Here is a 20,792-nt window from a genome sequence, read left to right as displayed (position 1 = left end):
CTTTATTATTATTGTGTCAGTGGCATAAAGTAGTTTCAATATTATCATTTACCGCAGTATCTCTGTACCAACATATCGCACTTCAGAATGTGTTATCGTCGTGTTACACATTTTGGGCCTATCACTCACTAGTATTTTTTCTTTTGACAATACCCATCATTATTTTTGCTTCATAATAACAAATGTAGTAACGATCAGTGGCCCCCTGCACCCATTAGAGTGAGAAACTCTGTCTGAAACACCAAAAGCCAATAGCCTGAAATAGATACATCACAACAGGAAATCACATTTACAGGTCATGCATAACAAGTTCACATGCAGAGGAGGGGAGGTGGGCCGCTCGGGCTCCCCTGCTCCGCACTCAGCAGGGAGTATAGTATTCAAGGTGCCCTACTAAGACATCAGATGTGAGAAATGCATAGGTGATAGCATTGATTGTATACTCAATAAGGCCCACAGTCAAAGGGGATTTGTGGCATTGCCGAGCAGAGGCTAATGCAGTATCACCGTCCAGCTCCCAATCGATCTATGTGTTCATTAACCCAGGAGCTCCTCATCCATCATCCTGACTGCGCCATCTCACCATTGTCCACGGCACAGTACAGACCTGTGACAACAAACACCTGACTTAAACTGTTCTTTAAGGACCAGCCGGCTCCTTGTCAACGGGAATGGTCTCATGAAGTCGAAGGGAGGAGCGGATTTATAGGACCTAATGTGCCCCTATTTGTCATAATGTGTCCAAATGGTGGATCTTCTCTATGTGGCACAGGACGAAAAATAAATGATTTTTCTTAACTTAATTTAGAGTCGGTGTTATTCACATTTCTCTCCTCCATTGGTTAGAACTTCTGTAGTAATGATGTACTGTAGTCACACTTCAGACCTGGCTTAGCTCTTGTTTTTGACCTTGTTTATTCCTGTTGTAGACCTGGTTTGGGGATTCTCTTCTTCTCGTAGGTCTCTCGTAGGTGTTTAGTGTGAAAAGTTTGATAAGCTCTCAGATATGTCCAATGAGGTTGTAGCATTGATCCAGTCCTGGTTTAGTTGTGATCTTGTCCATAGTTAAAAAGGTCAATTTATTGAGCTAGAACGTTTGATATTTTGACATTTGAAGATGGTTCTGTATCCTGTACGTGGGTGGAACCATTCACTTCACATCACCTAATCCACACATGTCTTTGGATGCTGGAAAAAAGCTGAGTGTCCATTCTGTGAACCAACGTAGACTTCTCTAAGATGGACGATGTGGCCCACCATGTCCATTCACACTTTCATGCGCATATGTTCAATTGGAAATCACTTTTTTTCATCATGTCTTGAAATAAAATCAGATGGTGCTTTTGAATAGTAGGATTTTTTAGGATTAACTACCATATCGTCACTGAATTGTTACCAGTTTCAGCCAATTTCAGCATTTGAAAATCATTCCTCACAGTGAATGAATTGAACATTGATTGCTAGTGTTGGTGTTACGGTTAGGGTTAGACTTGTTACGATAAGAAATTTTGAAGTGTGATATATTATTGAAGCAAATATAGACGATAAACGATAATGCAGAAGCAGAATGTTGTTTGTGTCTATAATGAGTCACAGAAGTTAATAATTCAACCTTCTACAGCTCAAATCTCATCATGATTCAGAAAATTAACCAAACTTTTCCCACGAGTGCAAAGAAAAAGTCCTCACGATAAACACTGACCCTCAAAAATGATCATTCCATGTTATTTAGTGAACGATAAGTCGATATAATATTGATCGTGACAGGCCCAGTTGGTGTTTACAGTTAATAGGATAGTATTTAACCACTCTTTTCTTGTAAGGTGTATGGTATGTTTTATTTCAAAGGAAAAAAAAAAAAAAAAAAATCAGTGTTACATAAGTGATTTGTTGTGAGATCAAAAGCATAGTTTGTCCTGACATCTGGAACAAATTGCTTGTCTAATACATGAATTATGATCTTTACATAAAGAAATACTCCATTGTTGTTTATACAAGTCCACCACAACCACAAATGTACATGCAGTTATACACTCACTAACATTTTTAGCTTTTTATACTGTAATGATCTGATATTTTGTGTTTAGCTCAGAGTTGACGCTTTTCATTGTTCTCGTAACTGTTTATGTGTTGTCGTTAATGCAGCTGCTTTTGTATGCAACACTTGAATTTCTGTGCCAAGGAGTTATCTAAAGATTTTATTCGTGAGTTACTAGTTAATTTTGGAGACTGTCTGTTGTTTTGCTCTTGCTTTGGCATTAGTTACATCATCCATTAGCCCTTCTGTTCAGAAAAATAACCAACCAGAAGAAATTTGGGGTCTTTCCTTCCACAAAAACACTACAGTACTAATGTAAAAGAAAGCTTGAGATACCAAACCAAGAGGGTGTGTGTTTACCAGCCTGGTTTTACAGTAATTAAGGAATAATTCTCAGAGTAAAATTAATCACTGTCAAGCAGGGAAAGACTGGAGGATTCATGGGGATAGACAAAGTAGATTGGTATTGATTTTCTAATGTGTAAAGCTGTTTGGAATCCTCTTCCATTCCCCTGTTCACTGTAATGGATAACAAGGATCGTGCTACACAGAAAATATTTGCTGAAACGCACTTCCATAGAATAGAAAGTGCTTAAACATTCACTATGTAACTTTTCAGGGGCGTGCTTGTCTCCATGGAGTTGTTGCTTTGTGTAGAATGTTACACATAAGGAATCAAAGTTAAGGTCATTCATTCAAGGCATTCATTCAGTTTGTGGTGTTTTTATTGCGCAAATCCCTTAAACAATGTTCTTTCTTTCTGTGAGCGGGAACTCTTCTCCACAGATCTGAACTGTAACTTGACTTGGTAGTGTCATCTGCTTGTCCCTAGGGATTTGGATGTTTTTATGCCATGCAGTGGAACATCCAATACAAAGCAGCAACATCCATATGCAGAAATTCCATATTGTGCTGTTCTCATTTTAAAGAGCTATAAACAAATATTTCAGTGTTGGCAAAAAATATACCGTAAATTTCGGATTATAAGCCGCTACTTTTTTTCCACGCTTTGAACCCTGCGGCTTGTACAGCAGTGCGGCTTATTTATGGATTTTTTACTGGATAACGGCCCCTGGGTTTTATTTTCACGGACAAGCCTTCTACACGTGGCAGATAAATATGGCAAAAACAACTTAAGTGCATTAAAAAAATACAACTCACCAAACCGCTGCATCAGAGGGAGCCCTGCGCTGATTATGTGATTATGTCTACTCTGCTCCGCAGTTTCTTTCAAAAACTCTAAAGGCGTATCGTTTAATCCCAGGTGCTTATTCTCCATGTGCCAAAGCAGTTTTGAAGGTTTCATTGCCTTATTTGCTTTTCCCGTATGTTACGTAGAGCGGACTGTGCGCGTGAGTCACCTGCAGCGACAAACCCAGGTTTTAAGTAGGCATTGTCTGTTAAATTTATCTTTCTTTTTCTTGGAGGTGTAGTCTCCTCTTCTGGCTCCTCAGTTGTCCTTTTCCCCTTTGTTAAAAGCTCTCCAAAGACTTTTGTTTTGGCTCATTTTCACTCGCTTGTGGCTCTAGTTTTGTGCGTCGTGTCTGATGTGTTATACGTGATACGTCATCGCGGAGACAAGAGCAGATAATAAACTTGCTACTACATCAAATAGATTTCTGTGGCGATTTCCAGCAGGATTTTCATGATACATCTACGGACGAGCTTATTAGTGTGTCATTAGGGACGGGCCAAAGTTGCTCCTGACCCCTGTGCGCACAACGTCTGAAAATCAGGGCTCTATACGCAGGACTGTGAGCTGTGTCTGTGTCTGTGAGACGTGAGCGGTGTTTGTTTTGAACATTGTTCCGCGAGTGTGACGCTTATTTTGAGCAACGAAAAATAAGAAAATATAATTTTATTTTAAGATCATAATAATCTTCCAATTTAAACTACAACAAAAAAGAGCTAACACAAATAAAATACACTTCAGCCACGCAGAGCCGCAGTATAAGGCTGAAAGAGGCGCATACGGCTCCGGAGCCGCGGGTTGCCGACTCCTGAAATAGAGCCACTGCACGTAAGCTCGACATCAATGAATCCAACTTGGTCAATGTAAAAGACGACAAAAGTTTTCAGAGGAAATAAAAGCAGATTTTCCGTTTTGGTGCAGTTTTATTTTCTAAACCTGCAGATGTGTTCATCCCGTGTTGTTGTCGTGTTGGTTCCAATTTTCAGGCACAGTTTAAAAAAAGCGTGTCGGTGCACCGTCTTTCTGTGTAAATATCTCATGTTACAATATGAAAACCTGCGGCTTTTATTCAGGTGCGGCTTATATATGTACAAAATTGATTTTGTCTTCAAATTTAGCTGGTGCGGCTTTTAATCAGGTGCGCTCTGTAGTCCGAAATTTACGGTATATATATATGTGAACTATACCAGAAGACACCTAATGCAATTTAGTGTCTTGTGATTAGCGTGTTAAACCCATTGGTGACCTTTAATTGCCTGTAAATCCTCTCAGTATTGAATGAAATGCTTTCCTAACAGTTTTGGCACATTAGGTCAGGAAACAAGTTCAATGAAGATCAATGTTGCCATAGTAACACAACTCAGATTGATTTAAACGTGGGGTGTATTGTCTTGCAGTGTCTTCCAGTGCAGCTCCCCTTCCCCTCCTTGTACGGACCAGGCATTGTCATCTGTGCTCATGTTATGATTATGCTACTGTTTATGGAGGCTCTGTTTGGTCCTATAATCCCATTGCACTAAGTCCTGACAGCTGCACATACAGAATGCTGAGATATGGTTTTTGCTCACGACACAGATTCAAATGGATTGAAGTGTGAGGGGAAAGGGTTATAAGCTCCAGTCAGGAGATTTCTGGTCCAAAGGTGTTGAGCGCAGATAGGGTGCGACACAGAGTTAGCGGCTATCCAACAACAGCCAGCGACCTCCGGGGAAGAGTGCGCCGGAGAGCAGGGTTCAAGGTCCCCAAATGGAGACTGGTGCTGGGCCTGGAGGTGCTACAGAGAAGAACAGTGCAATTTGTTTTATATTGTCCGGTTTGGATTTGGTTTCTCTACTTGTAAGTGTAAGATTCGTTGTATTTAGACATTGAAAGTTACAGTATATATGGAAAGTTATGCAGTTTGGGGTGGATCAACCTGTTTCATGACATTGCTGCTCACTGGTTGAAATATGGATTTGTTTCATACATTTACCTTAAAAAATGCAAAAATTACAAGTAGGGATAGGACAAAGAACAATAATATCATTTATTGTGAGAAAAAGGACCATGATTGTTTTACGTAATCGTGAAAATTGCCACAAAGATCGTGATAATCGCCATTATATCGCCAGAATGTGAAAAAAAAACAACAAAAAAAACTTCTCCTTGATTGTCTCTTCTGGATCATTGTTGTTTTCACTCAAGACAAACTACAATAGTATAAAAGTTGTTTAAATATGGAGCATATTCATAACATTCAAATCATAATTAATCATATCTATAACATTTGTATAAACTGTCAGTAACTTTAATCATTATCGTGATATTATCGTTAATCGCAATTATTTAATTTCAACATCATCCCAGGCTTAATTATAAGGGCAATTGTCTTTCCCTCATCCATAGATAGCAATGTATTAAAATAAGCCCTGACATACTTTGAAACAAGTAAAAAAGTGAGTTCATTTCATTAATCCTGCTTTAATTAAGATACTTATTCTGAAATGAAGGTTGTTTTAACTCACGCAGACTGATCAATGCGTTTGTCTTGTTCACACTCAAAGCTTAGATATTGAAGTTACACAGAAAGGAACAGTGCTCATTAAAAGTTTGGGTAAAACTTGATGATTCAGGACTCGTGTAGTTCCTCTCTGCTTTTTATGTTTAACCTTCAGTTCAAATTGTAATTTCAACTGGCACGTATATCAAATATCAGAGGGTGCAGTTTTTATAGGTAATAGAATTTCCGCTACTGACAAAATATTGTGTCTTTGAAGGTGAAAATGGTTTACCCTTAAGTTTAAATGTGTTTATCTAAATTACTTGATCAGTTAATGACAATATGGACATGCTGAAAATTTACACTGTGAACCGTGAATCCAAATTTTAAAACATACTTTGCAAATCTAATCGCAATCCTTCAGAAAGAACGAAAGACAGCAATTTGATTTTTTCCCAAAAATCTGGCAGCCCTAGCGTCGGTTGATCTGTGAGCGTGGTGTGGAAATACATTTGAAAAGCACTGAGCAAAACAAAAGCATCCCATTGTGAGTTAACTAGATTGGCCTTTGCATTTTTCTCTTGGCTCAGATGAAATTTGAATGCAAGTGGTGGGGGGTTTTACTCAGACTGTACCATTGTCTCTGCCTCCAATCAGTTGTATGCAAATGAGAGCGTTCTGATTGGCCGGCTTCCAAATTGTATGTCGAGCCAGTGACTGATGGGACGCAGAAAATTAACCCGTATTGAGTGAGTTTAAGACTGCTATGAATAATTGAAATGTTTGGGTGAATAATTCAGGCGCTTCTTGTGGCGTTTACAATCGAGCGGGCGTCCTGTGAGTTCTGCTGAGGTTTTTAATGTTGTTATTTCCATCTGAATGCCTCCACGGCTCAATGGGGCAAATGATTGTTTCCGAAACATTTGATCAAATGTTGAAAATACACACGGTTCAGCGCATACAGAAATAGGACAAAGGTGAGGTGTTGCTGAGATGTTACAATGCTTGAGCCTCAGTTTCTCTTTGTGACATTTGTGTACCCTTTGCCTCAAGTGTATCTGTAACTGCAGTGTCTACGCTAAGCTACATCTGTGGCATAACGTTTAGCAAGTCCTCCTCATTCTTTCCTTGCCTTTTTGTGGTAGCGTTTGGAGCTTTTACCTGCACTGAAACCATGATTGATGAGCGTGTTAGCCCTGCCCACTTAGTCTTTTCTTTTACTCCTCTCGAAAAAGACATGATGGATCTTAAAGAAAAATCTTAAACACATATTGTGCTTGAGCCTGCTATGTAGTTGGATCATCATGTTATAATTTGCGCATTTTAAACCACAATATTCATCTAAAATAACTTAATAAAAGAAACAAATCTGCCAACTTCTGCGTTAGAAAACTGCAGTGACCAATAGGAGCAGATTTAAAAAAAAAACTTGTACCAATATGACTATGCGACGCAGCAGAATCCTACGCATATCACCGATTACGATAATAAAATATAATAAAATTGCCAAATGAAGTAAGTACAGAGCAGTGTGCGTTTACGTGGTGGTGAAAACAGGGATTGATCGGCAAAATAAGCGATTATAGGTTTTTCAAACATGCACGAATCGCTCCAAAAACAACTGTAAGAGGGTAAATGAGAAGAAGAAATGACTACAACATGGTTAAAAGCTGTGAAAATACTCTGATGTTGAACCCTGACAGACTTATAACCCTGTGGGATAGGTCAGGCAGTAGTCTCTAGATCACATATGTCAAACTGAAGTCCCGCGGGCCAAATGTGGCCCTCCAGATCATTTTATGCGGCCCTCGATAGGGTAAGTTAAAAGGTATGATGGTCTTAAAATGTAATTTAATCAGGAGATATGCAGTTACACAGCCATGTTTTTACATCTAGGGAAATGCATATATAATATTTGTAACTTGAATAAGTAATAAATACATAAACACTTAATTAACAAGTTTAAAAAGTAGTTAGATTTATTTTACATCTGGCCCTTTGAGGGTAGCCATTTTGCTGATGTGGCCCTCTGTGAAAATGTGTTTGACGCCCCTGCTTCAGATGATTCTCACCCAACTGCATACTTAATTGGACACATAAGTTCCTAGTAATCGGGTAAGTCTGGTATCTGGTATGTGAAATCCTTTAGTAATAGCTGCTTTTACTTTACGCTGCACGATGTGAAAGCCATTTATAGAAACAGAAGAAATTAAAAGTCAGTCTGTTATTTTTGATTTTCATGCATTTTTTGTTCATATTATTTATTTTGACTGGCAGGAGCGGGAGAAAAGGAGGAAAAGGTTATTCAAATAAATGAGAAAGTAATGAAAAACTTCTCCTTTGTTAAACTCTGTCTAGCCGCATTATTACCACACGATAAAACTTCAGTTAAGTAATTCAAGGCTTACACATACCAGCGATCCCACTCCAAATGAAAATCTTTTATATTGATTGTTTGGTTCTCATGGGGCAAAATTACCTGAGAATGTGTTGACCAAGATTTGATTTAAAACGTATTTGTGCGAGTTCATATTAAAGCCTCTTCTTGCACGTAAAGGTTGCATATGTCTGCGTTTATAATAGTGTTGTGCTCATGAGAGGAGTATCCATTGCGTGGGGGTTGAACGCCATATCAGGGCCATACTGGAGGTTTTGTTTTGTATTTAGTTTGAGTAATGACCCGTCTCTCTGAGGAAAACCTGCAGGCTGTGAATATAGATGGCTTCCACTTACACTGTATAGCTCCATAACAGTGTTTTGTCTCTGCAAATATCACGTCTCTCCACACACAAACACACACACACGCGCGCGTACGGCTCATATGTGATGTGTTCTGTCTGGAGATGATGAATCAGAACCATTACCAGAGCCACAGGCCATGCACTGAGATAACAGTTCCCTCCAGAGGTCAACAGCAGTAAGTATGCACCAACCCACACACACCAGCGCAGTGTTGTTTTCAGTCAAACGCAGCCAGACTACTCCAACAGACACGAGTAGGCAGATGTGTTACTACAGACGCCGCTCGAAATCAGAACACGGTGGTTGTAAAAAGCCCTGCGTAAAAAAAGAAGAGGGCGTTAAGACATACATACAGCCGACGTTTTTCTTAGGTTTTAGTTTGTATATACGACAATAAATATAAAATTGTCATCTTTGTTGCGATGTGCTATTTCAGTCAGGGCTGAACAATTGAATTTAAATAGAAAATTGAGTCACCACAGCTATTCAGTTTCGAAGGCTACAGTCAAATAGAAAGTCCTCTGTAAAGAACACATTATCCTATTTTTTTTTAATGGAAAACTCTTGTTGTAACTGTAGTTTAAACCTCTAAAAATATGTTTTGAAAATCTTGGGATTGGATTATGTGCCAGTTTTCTGCCAAATGTCAAAAGGGCCCATATTAAACTATTTCCTGATGTATGTTATAATGTTGTTTCCTTATTAAAAACAGACCTGGAGTTGTGACCTGGAGTTGTGTTTTTGTTTCATTCACACGTTTAACACACAAACCCTGCGTATTTAGGCTGTTTTTAAACTCCATACACCTTCACTAGAATAATTTGGATAATCTCAACTGAACAAAATGTGAAATGTAGCCGTTAACTTGAAAACTACCACTTCATGACATCACAAGTTGGAACAGAGCATTTTGAGCTTTGGGGATGTCGACAGACTAATAAAGGATAACTCGGACATGTGTGAATGAAACAAAACACAACTCTGGGTACGTTTTTGAGGAGTTGACAGCATTACAACATGGTTTAAATCCCTCAATAGTCAACTTTGCTTCTAGATCTAATCACATTTGCAATACGTTTTTCAGTTTTAAAGCTCAAACATATTCCCTCCCACCCCTTCTTTCTGTTGGTCATGGTCTGAGCGAGTGACGGGTGAATTTAACCAATCACAGCAGAGTGTAACCTCTCAGAAGAAACAGATTGTTGTAGTTGCCTCTTAAAGCAGTATAAAACTACTTTCTGAAGTATTGGAATAACATTGTGATATTGATTGTGATATACAGTTTTTGTCCATGTTATAATGTTTTTTTGTTTTTTTTTATCTATCTGTGAACTGAAGTCTTGAAGTATATTGCAGAACGAGAGGGCGACAGAGGTGCAGTGTCCAGAACCCAATCCAGGTGTTTAGCCCACGTCTTATTCAGGACTATAGGTAGAAGATTAGCCTATTGCGGTTGTTTCAGGGTCATGGGGCAAAGAGTACCAAGTAGAAAGTTTAAAACACTACTGGACCAGATTGATCGACCCTGAATTTTAGCGTGTCTTATTCTTTCTGGCTCCAAATACTCGTGTCTGATGTGAAGTCATCTAAAAAGGCAGCAGGTATTGATTTTCGCCTCATTTTAACTACTTCACACTGAGTCCCCGCGCCCTTGACTGGCAGTGGCCCTGTGGCATTTTATGATTTTGAAGTGTTTAGCCTCACAGCGAGAAGGTCTGAGCTACCATTTGTTTCAGCAGTAGGGGAGGGGAGCCTTCTCTGTATGCATGGATCTCTGCCTCATCATTAGATCCGCGTGCGTCGCTATCGCCCCGAGCAACTGGATGAGTGTATGGCAGCGAGGCGATGAGCCAGGACCACCGCTGGGGATACTCATGTGAGGAGAGTTGCTATGAGTGCTGCGAGTGCGGGGGCAGCCTCTGAACCCCCGCCAGCTCACTGCTCTATTCCCCACTCGCCCGTTAACGTGTTCAAACGCCCGGGCTTCACACATATGACAGTGATTCTGATGCACTGGGCTCCCACAGGCACGAACCGGCAAGCCGATATGCACAAATATGGGATTGCCTCATATCTATACTCTCTCTCCTGAAGTGCTGCAGCCAGGGTTTGCGTGAGTGAACTGCATGGAAACATTGTGTCTTTTGGCAAGGCACTTCACACAGGTTTCTTACGATGTCTTGGGCATCACATGGGTAAATTATGAAATGTATTATTGGGTGTTTGTTGGTGATTGGAAAGGTCTTAGGTCTGTTTTCTTAATCTGTTAGTTAGACTGAATATATAATAGACTTATGTAGCAGCAGTGGCTTAGTGGTTAGACCGTTCGCCCACTATCCCGAAGATCAACTGTTCAATCAAAGCTCAGATCAAATCCATACCGTTGTCGCATCTTTGTGAGAAACTCCCACCTCGTCTGTGCAGAATATGTTGCTTTATTAAAGAATTAGTAGTTGTTGCAGGGGCAGATGGTGCAGAACGCCAGGCTTACATCTGTCAGTCTACCCCAGGGCTGATGTGGCTTCAGAAGTAGCTTACCACTGAGTACGAAGTGCATGAATTATGACGAAACTTGTAAGGAATCATGAAGGGTTTATGGCTGCTACACTATGCACTTAAGTCATTAATACTGAAAAAAAGCCCATTCCTAATTTGAATCCTTAGCTCATTACAAAACCCTTTTGTTGTGTCCACTGCAAATACTTCTATTTCCCAAATCTGTGAGAGTCATAAATTATACACTGCACCTCATATATTATTCTACATTTGTATTATGTCCCTCATGACTTTTTTTTTTTTTTGTAGGCCTAGGATGATTTCTAACATGTTTGTCACATAGTTGCAAAGTCATTTTCCGCAGTTTTATCTCATTCTGTTGTTTGTCGGGCCACGTTCCCATGTGTTTTTGCTTGGAGCGAGCCCTCAGTACAGCAGTGGGTGGTAAACTCAGACGACACCAATCCAGTCTGTTCAGATTCAGATGTGAGCGCACAATTAGACACATCAGCATGACTCACTGGGAAGCTTCTCAAAAGGAGGACTCTGCTTAATAATGTTTTCTGTTTCATCATCGGGGTTACGGAAAAATGGGAAATCTCCAAACAGCACAAATGCAATATCCAGTGAGGAACAATTAGAGATCCATCGATATGTTTATTTTTATTTTTTTTATTTTATTTATTTTTTTTTATGACTGATACCGATACTGATTGTTTAGAATCAAGAGCAACTGACCACTGATAAGCTCTGCCGATATTTTTTGGGATGATATGTACGGCTTGACTATTTTCCCCAAATTATGTCATTTAAATTCGCCCCCAAGCCCTTTTTTTTTTTTTTTTTTTTTAACCACAAACCCTTAAGAGAACTGCGTAGTCATGTTTTGCGCAGCTATCTCTTCGTATTAAAATGTTAATATGAAGCCTTGTGTGTATTTTTGTAGGCAGTAGATCAACCAAACCAAAATATAGGCTTATGCTAGAGATTTAAGGCCAAAAAGTCCAGTGTAGTAACAATGCCTGTAATCTACCAAATAAATAATGCTCGGAATGATTTGGGCACAAAATCACTTATCAAATTTACATTGGGTTTCCATGTCCATTCCCGGTGGTGAACTGTCTACCAAAAAAAGTTACATAGCGCATCTTGAACTTTTGACAGAATGTAATTTCTTCTTCTTCTTTGCTGTAATGAAGCAGCCCTAGAAGAAAACAGCTAGGCACTTTAGCACCTTAGGTACCATGGACAGCTCCCTTAAGTGAAGTCCAATGCCACTGCAGATTCTTCCATTATGAATAGAGTTTACAGTTTTTTCCCATTTTTATAATTTTTTTTCAAGCAATGCACTGCCTGTGTTGAGTTTTTACTTTTACTCGCGTTAATGTATATTCAGGTACATCTAAATTCAACTGTGACGTTTATATTCTGTGCTTTTCTTCCAGATCACAGCCTTTGATGAGCTCCAGGCTGACTTCAAGGTCCCCATCGATCAGGGAAACCCTCTCCATGCGGTAGGTCTACTCTGTACAGCACATTTACTACATGTTGGGTTAATATCCTCATCTATTTCAACATAGATACACACTTATACATTTGTATTCTTAGAGTACCTATGTATAATTTCTCACATACTGCTTTTACTCATTATTGGCTAGACCTCTCCAATTAAAAAAAAAAAGCACAAATCTTAGAGGCCATGTGAAATTATTGGATATTTATTTGATTAAAATGTGATTAATTGCTCAGCCTGATCTCATTAAACCAATATATTGCAGGTTAATTTATGTACTGAATAATTCATGAAAAAGGCGCCTGATAAAAAGCGCTCTTAATGACTCTGAATGATAAACAGTTCAGTGAGTTCAATAGTGTAAATGCCCATACTGCTGTTTTGTATACAAACTCCATGTTTCTGTACTGCTTATTTTTGACTGTATTTTTCCAGAATGACGTGTTTGTGATTAGAGGATGCAACACTGTATTTTTACAATGCACCACTCATGGGCTTGTAAAGAGGATTAGCCTGAATTCACTGCAGTGTGAAGTGAATATAGGATTATCCAAATAATTAATTTTATTCTTGTTTAATTTATTTTTTACTTAGGAGCACTTGCACATAACTTGCACGCTGTAGTATATAAAATGATGAATGTAAAACTACTGCAACTACTACTTTTTGTATTACATAACACTATTAAATTTTGATTTGCACTATAACTTTCCTGGTTGAGGGAGATTTTATCACTTTGCCTAGAATGTTCCACTGCGAGCTATTAACCTTGTCTATCTCCATGAAGACAAGCAGGTGACAACACCAGTCCAAGTGAAAGGACAGATCTGTGGAGAGGCAAGCCCACTCACACTAATGCATGTTTCTTGTTTCTTATTCTGGGGCACTATCACAAATCGAATAAATGACACTTAGATCAGTGGCCATACTGTGGAACATTGCAGGCAAAGTAATAGGATCTCCATGGAGACTGGTAGTGCGCCTTTGACATATTTTATTTATTTTATTCAAGAATCCCCCAGTGACCAATAGGGAATGGTTGCGGGTCAAATATTGCATCATGTCTCCCTGTAAATCCTGCACTCCCCGGGGGTTTAAGCTCACCTCTGCTAGTCTTAATAATTCATGGAAGTTTGGAGGTGACTTTGACTTAAGAGTGGACTGATATCGACTGGAGAAAATGGTCTGGGATGAAAGGACACACGAGATGGAAATCAGCTGGAAACTGGGTAAAAAAATAGTTTGTTGAAAAAAAGAAAAAAGTAAAAAAAAAAAAAAAATTACACTGCAAATTAGATTTTAATACAGTGATGATGTAGGTTAGAATTTTATTTTATTTTGTTTACTTATTTTTTGGTTGTGCATCTAAAATACTAAAATACCCTGTGGTTGTTTTATTTATTTATTTTATTTATTTTATTTATTTTATTTATTTTATTTATTTTATTTATTTTATTTATTTTATTTATTTTATTTATTTTATTTATTTTATTTATTTTATTTATTTTATTTATTTTATTTATTTATTTATGTATGTTTATATACATATATTTCTTACCCCAGTACAGATGCATAATTATGTACTATAAGCTGCTCTTGAGATCAGTTTAAGTCCACTGTGTTTTACTGTATCAAGTGTGCAATTACCAAGCTAGTTTTTGTTAGCTTTACTCTGGCCTCTTAAAAAAATGAAATGTGCTTATAAACATATCACAGTGAACACTTAGGATGCTTGGAATTCATGTGGTAAGTGAGGATATAAAATCAGCTACAGAGCGATTATTACAATTCAAATCCATGAATCAAATTGGATATATTAAAAGCCTCTGGTTCTGAGAGGAATTCAGATTTTGTAGGAATAAATTGGATTTTTTGGTGTGCAAGTAACCAGTGTGAAAAGCCCAGTCGTTACCTCTCCGTTACCTCTCTCTTAGTGGACACATTGATTTAGAGTGATTTAGACTGAGTCAGACATCCTGCCACACAAATCTTCACGGTAAGCTGTCTGTTTTTGTGAAGATGATGTTTGAGTTTCATTTTTTATATTTTATTTTGTTTATGTATTGCATTATACCTAAAAAAAAAAAATGGCCTCTGGTGCATTGCAGTATCATTTCTATAACACTGAACTAGAGCATGTAGGTAAGACTGTTGTGCTGTGAGGTTTGTCTGGAGCCTGGCTGTAGTCGCCCCTGTGTTACCCTGAACAGTGGGAGCAGAGAAAATGAATCATGGATCTTAAAGAGTGGAACTAACTCCAGGATTGTCCCGGTTATAGGGGAACTGGAGCAGGACCTTTCAAAATATTGCCACGGGTGATTCTTTTTAGAGCTATGGACCCTTTTAGTCTATATATAGAACAGCTACGTTTAAATGTACACACCACTATAGGCAGTAAAACTCACAATGTGTGTTAGTTTTACTTTAATACAGATTGGACAATAGCAGTTCTTATTTAACCTTTACTGCATTTTCACAATAGATATAAATGGCCCTGCGTAAACCCGATATATATAAATGGCCTTGTGTATACAGACTGATTAAGATAAAGGTATGATATATGCACCCAATTATGACATGTCCCTATAGTTAGATTTCATTTCGCATGCCTCTGAAATGCATTGTAAGTGAGGGCCAGCTATGCATATAAAATAGTGTTGTTGTATAAACTTTAAAGAGTTTTACTTTTGGGAACATGAACTGGCAATAAACAGTGTCCACTCATTAATATAAATGAGGACCCCGGATAGTTGTTAATTTATATAGTCCACCTCAAATATAAACCAAGTGCAATGTGCAATCTTTCTGTATGAAAATAAGGAGTCACATTTTGAAATAGGCCTTACGCATTTCATTCTATTGTGTGTTTAATGTTTGTAATGTAAGTATTTCTAGCCTGAATGTTACATATAGAAGTGCAGGTGAGCGTAAAAAATCTAAATGTGTAAATACTCCCTCCCTTATGTGCACAGAAGAGACACTCATGCATGTCCATAATGTGTGATGGAGTAATAATGTAAACATCTGTAACACGTCTGTATCTGCAGGGAGAACGTGCTATTATAACCGCCTCAATTACTCTTCATGGCTGAGTTCACACTTTCTGTCCTGGTTTGGTCTTGGTTTGATCCTGGTTTAGTCCTAATGTAGACTTAGTTTAGTTCTAATCCTGGTTTAGTCAGTGTTGTCATGATACTGAAACCTCAAACACTAAGGAAAAGGCTTGATAGATACAAATACCACAATTATGAAACACAATTACTACATTTTTTTCATTAGAATGCAGTACTTGACACAAAACCTTAGTAGTTTTGTTAATATTACCATGAACTGGTCTGAAACATCAAGATGTTTTGTAAAAGTTTATCAATTTCATCGTTTATGTCATTTCTTCTATGTTGTTACTACTGAAAGAGTGGCGGTAGCTCAGTTTTATAGTTCGAATCCTGCTCTAGACATAAATATCGTTGGTTGAGCGGTCAAAACCACTGACCCACAGGTTGGCGGTGCGATTCCCACAGATGAATGTTGTTGTGTAAAAATGTGACCATGAGACTAGTGCCTGGATTGGATTACAGTTTTGGGGTATTTATTATTTTTATTTTTTTCTACACTCTTGTCCTGGTTTAGTTCCCGGTTTTGTCCAGTTTGGTATGAGTTCTGATGTGCTCAAGTTCTTATTCTAACTGATCATAGTGTCCAATTTTGGAGTTGCCAGCCATGTTTTTCAGCCTTATCCAATTAACTTCATGTCAGTTAGTGCATAAACCTCATCTTTGGTCTTCATTTATGGACTTTCTATGCATATATACCAGAACATCAGCTTTCTTCTATAAGTAAATATTGTAAGAATTATTCATTTCAGTTGCCAGTTGTCCAAAACTATTACACTGTCTAGAAGCTCAGACCCCCAATCAAAATGCATTAGACATTACAACCCTATGCATATACGATGGAGATTGGCACCCTATGTGCTCATCCAGTGTGCTTCGACTGCTTGAGTAAGTAGCGTCTTGGTGCCATTTAAATCCCTACTCCTATCACTCCATCTCACTACTCCACGCCTGTCTACGCCTGTCTACGCCACTCACCACTGCTCTCTACAAGGGCGTGTACTTTTAGGCACACGTTTAGGCACACTTTACTGCATGACGACAACATCTGGACATACAACATATGGTGCAATGTTTAGGTTGACATGGAGTTTGGTCTTAATTGGCCCGTATGTGCTGGTGAAGGGCAGGCTAAAGCTCCGATCCCCTTGTAACGCCTGTCAACTGGATCAGGCAGAGGAGGGCTTCAAAGAGCCATCAGCCTAATTGTCTTCTAATGAGGAGACATTGGAGGGGAGTGCGAGGTAGTCACTCTTTCACACTGACACTCGGTCGGGGGGGAATACATTTACATGTCCTTATCTAAACCCAGGAGGAGCTACAGGGAGGGAAGAGAAAGGTGGAGAATCAGTTGGCGTACTTGTTTAGGGTTGGGAAGTAACTAAAAGTAACAAAAATACCTATTCAGGATGCTATACTTTAATGACTCTTTTAGTTTTCAGAGTCACTCATAATTGACCCGTATTTTTTAAATGAAGGCTAAGCAAATATATCTTAAAACTTAAAACTGTATGAGTGCAAATTAGTTTAAAATGTTGTTATTTCACAAACAAATCTGAAAAAAAAAAATTGTAGCAATGGTCACTTTTATGCTTTAAATTCTGATGCATTTTTCAAACTCCAATTCTAATTTCTACAACCAGAAATCAGGTAATATCTTTGCTTGTTACTAAAAATAAAATAAATATAAAACATTCTTTAAGTTCTGCAGTTCACCATTTAAACTTGACTTGAGTTTACAGCGTCATAAAAAGCTATTTATATATAGGTATAATAGGTTATAACAGTATAATAGGTTATTCAGACAGCACAAATGCATTTTTTCCCATCAGGCTACATAGTTATTTTTTCCTCAATACTTTTTTATGCAACATCTAACATCTAAAACAAAGTGAAACAAGGTCAGCCCCCAGGAGAAGCTCTGGAAACAAAAGTACAACTTCTCACCTCTCTGCCAAAATGTGAACTTTACAAGCCGCACACATTTTCATGACTCAGCTTGGCGTTCCAGTCAAGAATACGTAACAGGAGTACTACTCTGCAGATTTTTTATGGATTATTGGTGCAGGGCGAGTGATGTGTGCAGACTTTTGACCATACTGAACCCTTATTGATTTTTTATAGAGAGTCACTCGACCATTTGGTCTGTGGAGAAAGGGACTGACAGGATTTCAGTGGTTCATTTTATTATATTTAGGGGTATGGGAGTCAAGATTCTAGCTAAAGTAGTTCTTGGTTTGTGAGCAGCTAGCTGAAAGAAAGAGAAAAAAAAGAGACAAGGGTATGAAAGATAAATACTGTAGATCTTTCCAGCCAATGCATTCGTGCTTGGTCTCCCAGGTTAAAAATTGAACCTAAAACATAATATATCACTACTGCTTTAGCACTACTGTACCTAGATACCAGATTTAGGAATTCAAACTATTAAATGAGTTATGACTGACATGAAAACTTAAGTGCTTTACAGTTTGTTTGCTGTTTTATTTTATTTTATTCTCACTATTATTATTATTATTATTATTATTATTATTATTATTATTATTATTATTATTATTATTATTATTATTATTATTATTATTATTATTATTATTATTATTGTTATTGTTATTATTATTATTATTATTATTATTATTATTATTAGTAGTAGTAGTAGTAGTATTGTTTTTATTATTATTATTGTTTTTATTATTATTGTTGTTGTTGATGTTTTTATTTATTTATGTATTTATTTAGTGTTGTGATAAATATAATATGACATTTATAACAGTTCATTGTAAATAAATTAATCATACATATTTTTTGATCCTCTTTTCTGATTGAGTGCAGGAGGGTTTGGGACCAGACATAAATCACAAGAGAATACAGTTACATGAAAACTGGAACTATATTTATTATTTTTTGTGATCAGTATTCATCATGTCTACTTTTTCTTTGCGCTAGTGGGGAATTTTTAGCTATTTTTTGCTAATATGATAAGATTTATGCAGTAAAATATTGACTTCTATGACTCATTATAGACACATTCTGCAGTTTATTTATTGCACTTCATTTTTTAACAATATTGTACACTTAGAATATTTTTTTTTTTTTTTTTTTTTTTTGGGGGGGGGGGGGGAGAATTTGTTTCAATGTTATCGTTTATCATCGATATTTTCTTCATCAATATGTTGCACTTCAAATCTGTTACCGTGACAGGCCTCGTTTGACACCAACATAGTGTTTCTCTGATTGGATATGGATACATACAGTATGATGCCAATCTCCTGTCTGCCTCCATCAGGACTAAACTTAAGACCTGGGGGGACAGCGTTTTCTCCGCTGCTGCCCCCCCACCCTCTGGAACTCCCGCCCAAACACATCAGAGACTCACCCGCAGTTATTATCTTCAAAAAAGCTCAGAAAACTCACCTGATCAAGACGTCCTTCGAGTAATCACATAGTTGAAGAACATATATATAGTGAAAATATGATATACAATAACAAGCACAAACTTAATGTGGATTTATTGAACCTGTGACATGCAGCTCTTGTTTCTGGGAGCATATACTGTAGTTGAGGCTCTTCTGTAGTTGATACTAGTCTGATTTAATGAACTGTAATGAGCTCAAACAGCCGTTCCTCTTAGATCGATCTGTTATATAAGAATCCCACACGTAGGAACCGCGCTGCTAGTCCACTCCACAGGGCTTCAGAGAAATGAGTGAATAAAACATGACTAAGTTAAAAGGTTTGGTGGACTGGATGGTGGCGTCAGCAGCACTGGAACAACTGCTGATTTAGACTTTTCACACTTGCACATCACAGGCACTCATATCACCCTTCACTAACAACACACGGAGCAGAGCTGACGTGGTCCTCGTACTATATACTTGCAGTGTGTTTTCTATATATGCTATGGGAGATTTACTGTTTTGAATGAAATACCTAAACATATGACCCACAAATATTGAACCTTAACGTTACTGGTTTGGGATTGTCTTGAAGTTTGACATATTCATCTCATGGCTTATTTATGCTGGTGTTGAAGAGAGGATGAAGATTTTGGAGTTAACCATAAACAAATCAGCAATCTGACAGGATTCTCAAACACAATTTATACTCTGCTTCTCTTAATAATCTTAAAGCCTGCACAATAAGCATATAACTTAATGCTTTCAGCCATAGCATCTGCCACATAGGCCTAGTAGAATTCAGTTTTATTTCTGTAGCACATTTAAAAACAACTTCAGCTGCCCAAAGTGCTTCACATAAAAGTCAACCATAAACAAATATACAGATAATATGATACACAGGCAAAGAACAATAAAACACTAAGATATACTGTCTAGCTAGTATTAAATGCCAGGGAGAAGAGGTGGGTTTTCAGTCTAGACTTAAATTGTGTTAAAGACTGAGAGGATCTGACAGGCAGAGGGACGCTGTTACAAAGTCTGGGTGTTGCCGCAGAAAAGGTTCTGTCACCTCTGGTTTTGAGCCTGGCTTTGGGCACAGCAGCAGGAGCTGGTCAGCTGACCTCGGGACTCTGGGTGGAGTATAGGGTTGCTTTACCTCCCTCAAATAAAGAGGCCCCATAGAGTGTAAACATTTAAACACAATAGCATCAATAACATTTTGAATTGCACCCTATATGAAAAAGAATGGATCAAAATACAGAGGAAGTTGCAGAAGTTCATTTTCCCACAATCATGTTTACTACTACTACTGTCTACTCCTTAATCACACAATAAACCACATTATATATACAGGTATATACCAGCAAAGAGCAACAAAGAGATGCTTAGTTGCCATAGATGTGCCTATTCCCCTGTAAATATAACAGAATTGGATTCTGTCCATGTTTTATAGAACTAACTGAAAATTAAATCACATTTATGTGTTCCAGAGGGAGAGGCTGAGGAACATTGAGAGGATCTGCAACCTGCTGCGGAAGGTAAGCATGACTTTGTCTCTTTAATGTAGAACATGGAACGGCTGGTTTGAATAGTCTAGGTGTGAGTGCTTAGCATTTCTCTCACAGCTAGACTGTTTAGTGGAGTTTTATTTTTATATTTCTCCTAATGCCCCAAGGGTGTAGAGATGTAGCCCATGAAGTGATTGAATACCAAAGTGCAGCAGTATGTCTTATTCATTAAGGGTTAATGGTCTTGGTTTCTAGTCCAGCTTTGTTTCTGGGCATAGTTCCTGTTTAGTCCCAGTTTTGATGTGGTGTGTGTGGAAGT

At 38.0% G+C, this 20,792-nt stretch overlaps 1 protein-coding gene across 1 annotated transcript in view; it reads left to right on the top strand.

Annotated features, from left to right (window-relative positions):
• Positions 1-20,792, top strand: part of cnih3 (cornichon family AMPA receptor auxiliary protein 3) — a 56,188-nt gene that overhangs the window by 11,345 nt on the left and 24,051 nt on the right. Inside the window, exons 2-3 of the mRNA XM_055232273.1 lie at positions 12,393-12,461; positions 20,456-20,503. Of these exons, the coding sequence (XP_055088248.1) occupies positions 12,393-12,461; positions 20,456-20,503 (117 nt within the window). The remainder of the gene's footprint in view (positions 1-12,392; positions 12,462-20,455; positions 20,504-20,792) is intronic.

The sequence above is a fragment of the Periophthalmus magnuspinnatus genome, chromosome 24, assembly GCF_009829125.3.
Source record: "Periophthalmus magnuspinnatus isolate fPerMag1 chromosome 24, fPerMag1.2.pri, whole genome shotgun sequence".
In the NCBI taxonomy this organism is placed as follows: domain Eukaryota; kingdom Metazoa; phylum Chordata; class Actinopteri; order Gobiiformes; family Gobiidae; genus Periophthalmus; species Periophthalmus magnuspinnatus.
Note: the sequence above shows the minus strand (reverse complement) of the source record. Positions and strands in the feature narration are given on the sequence as shown.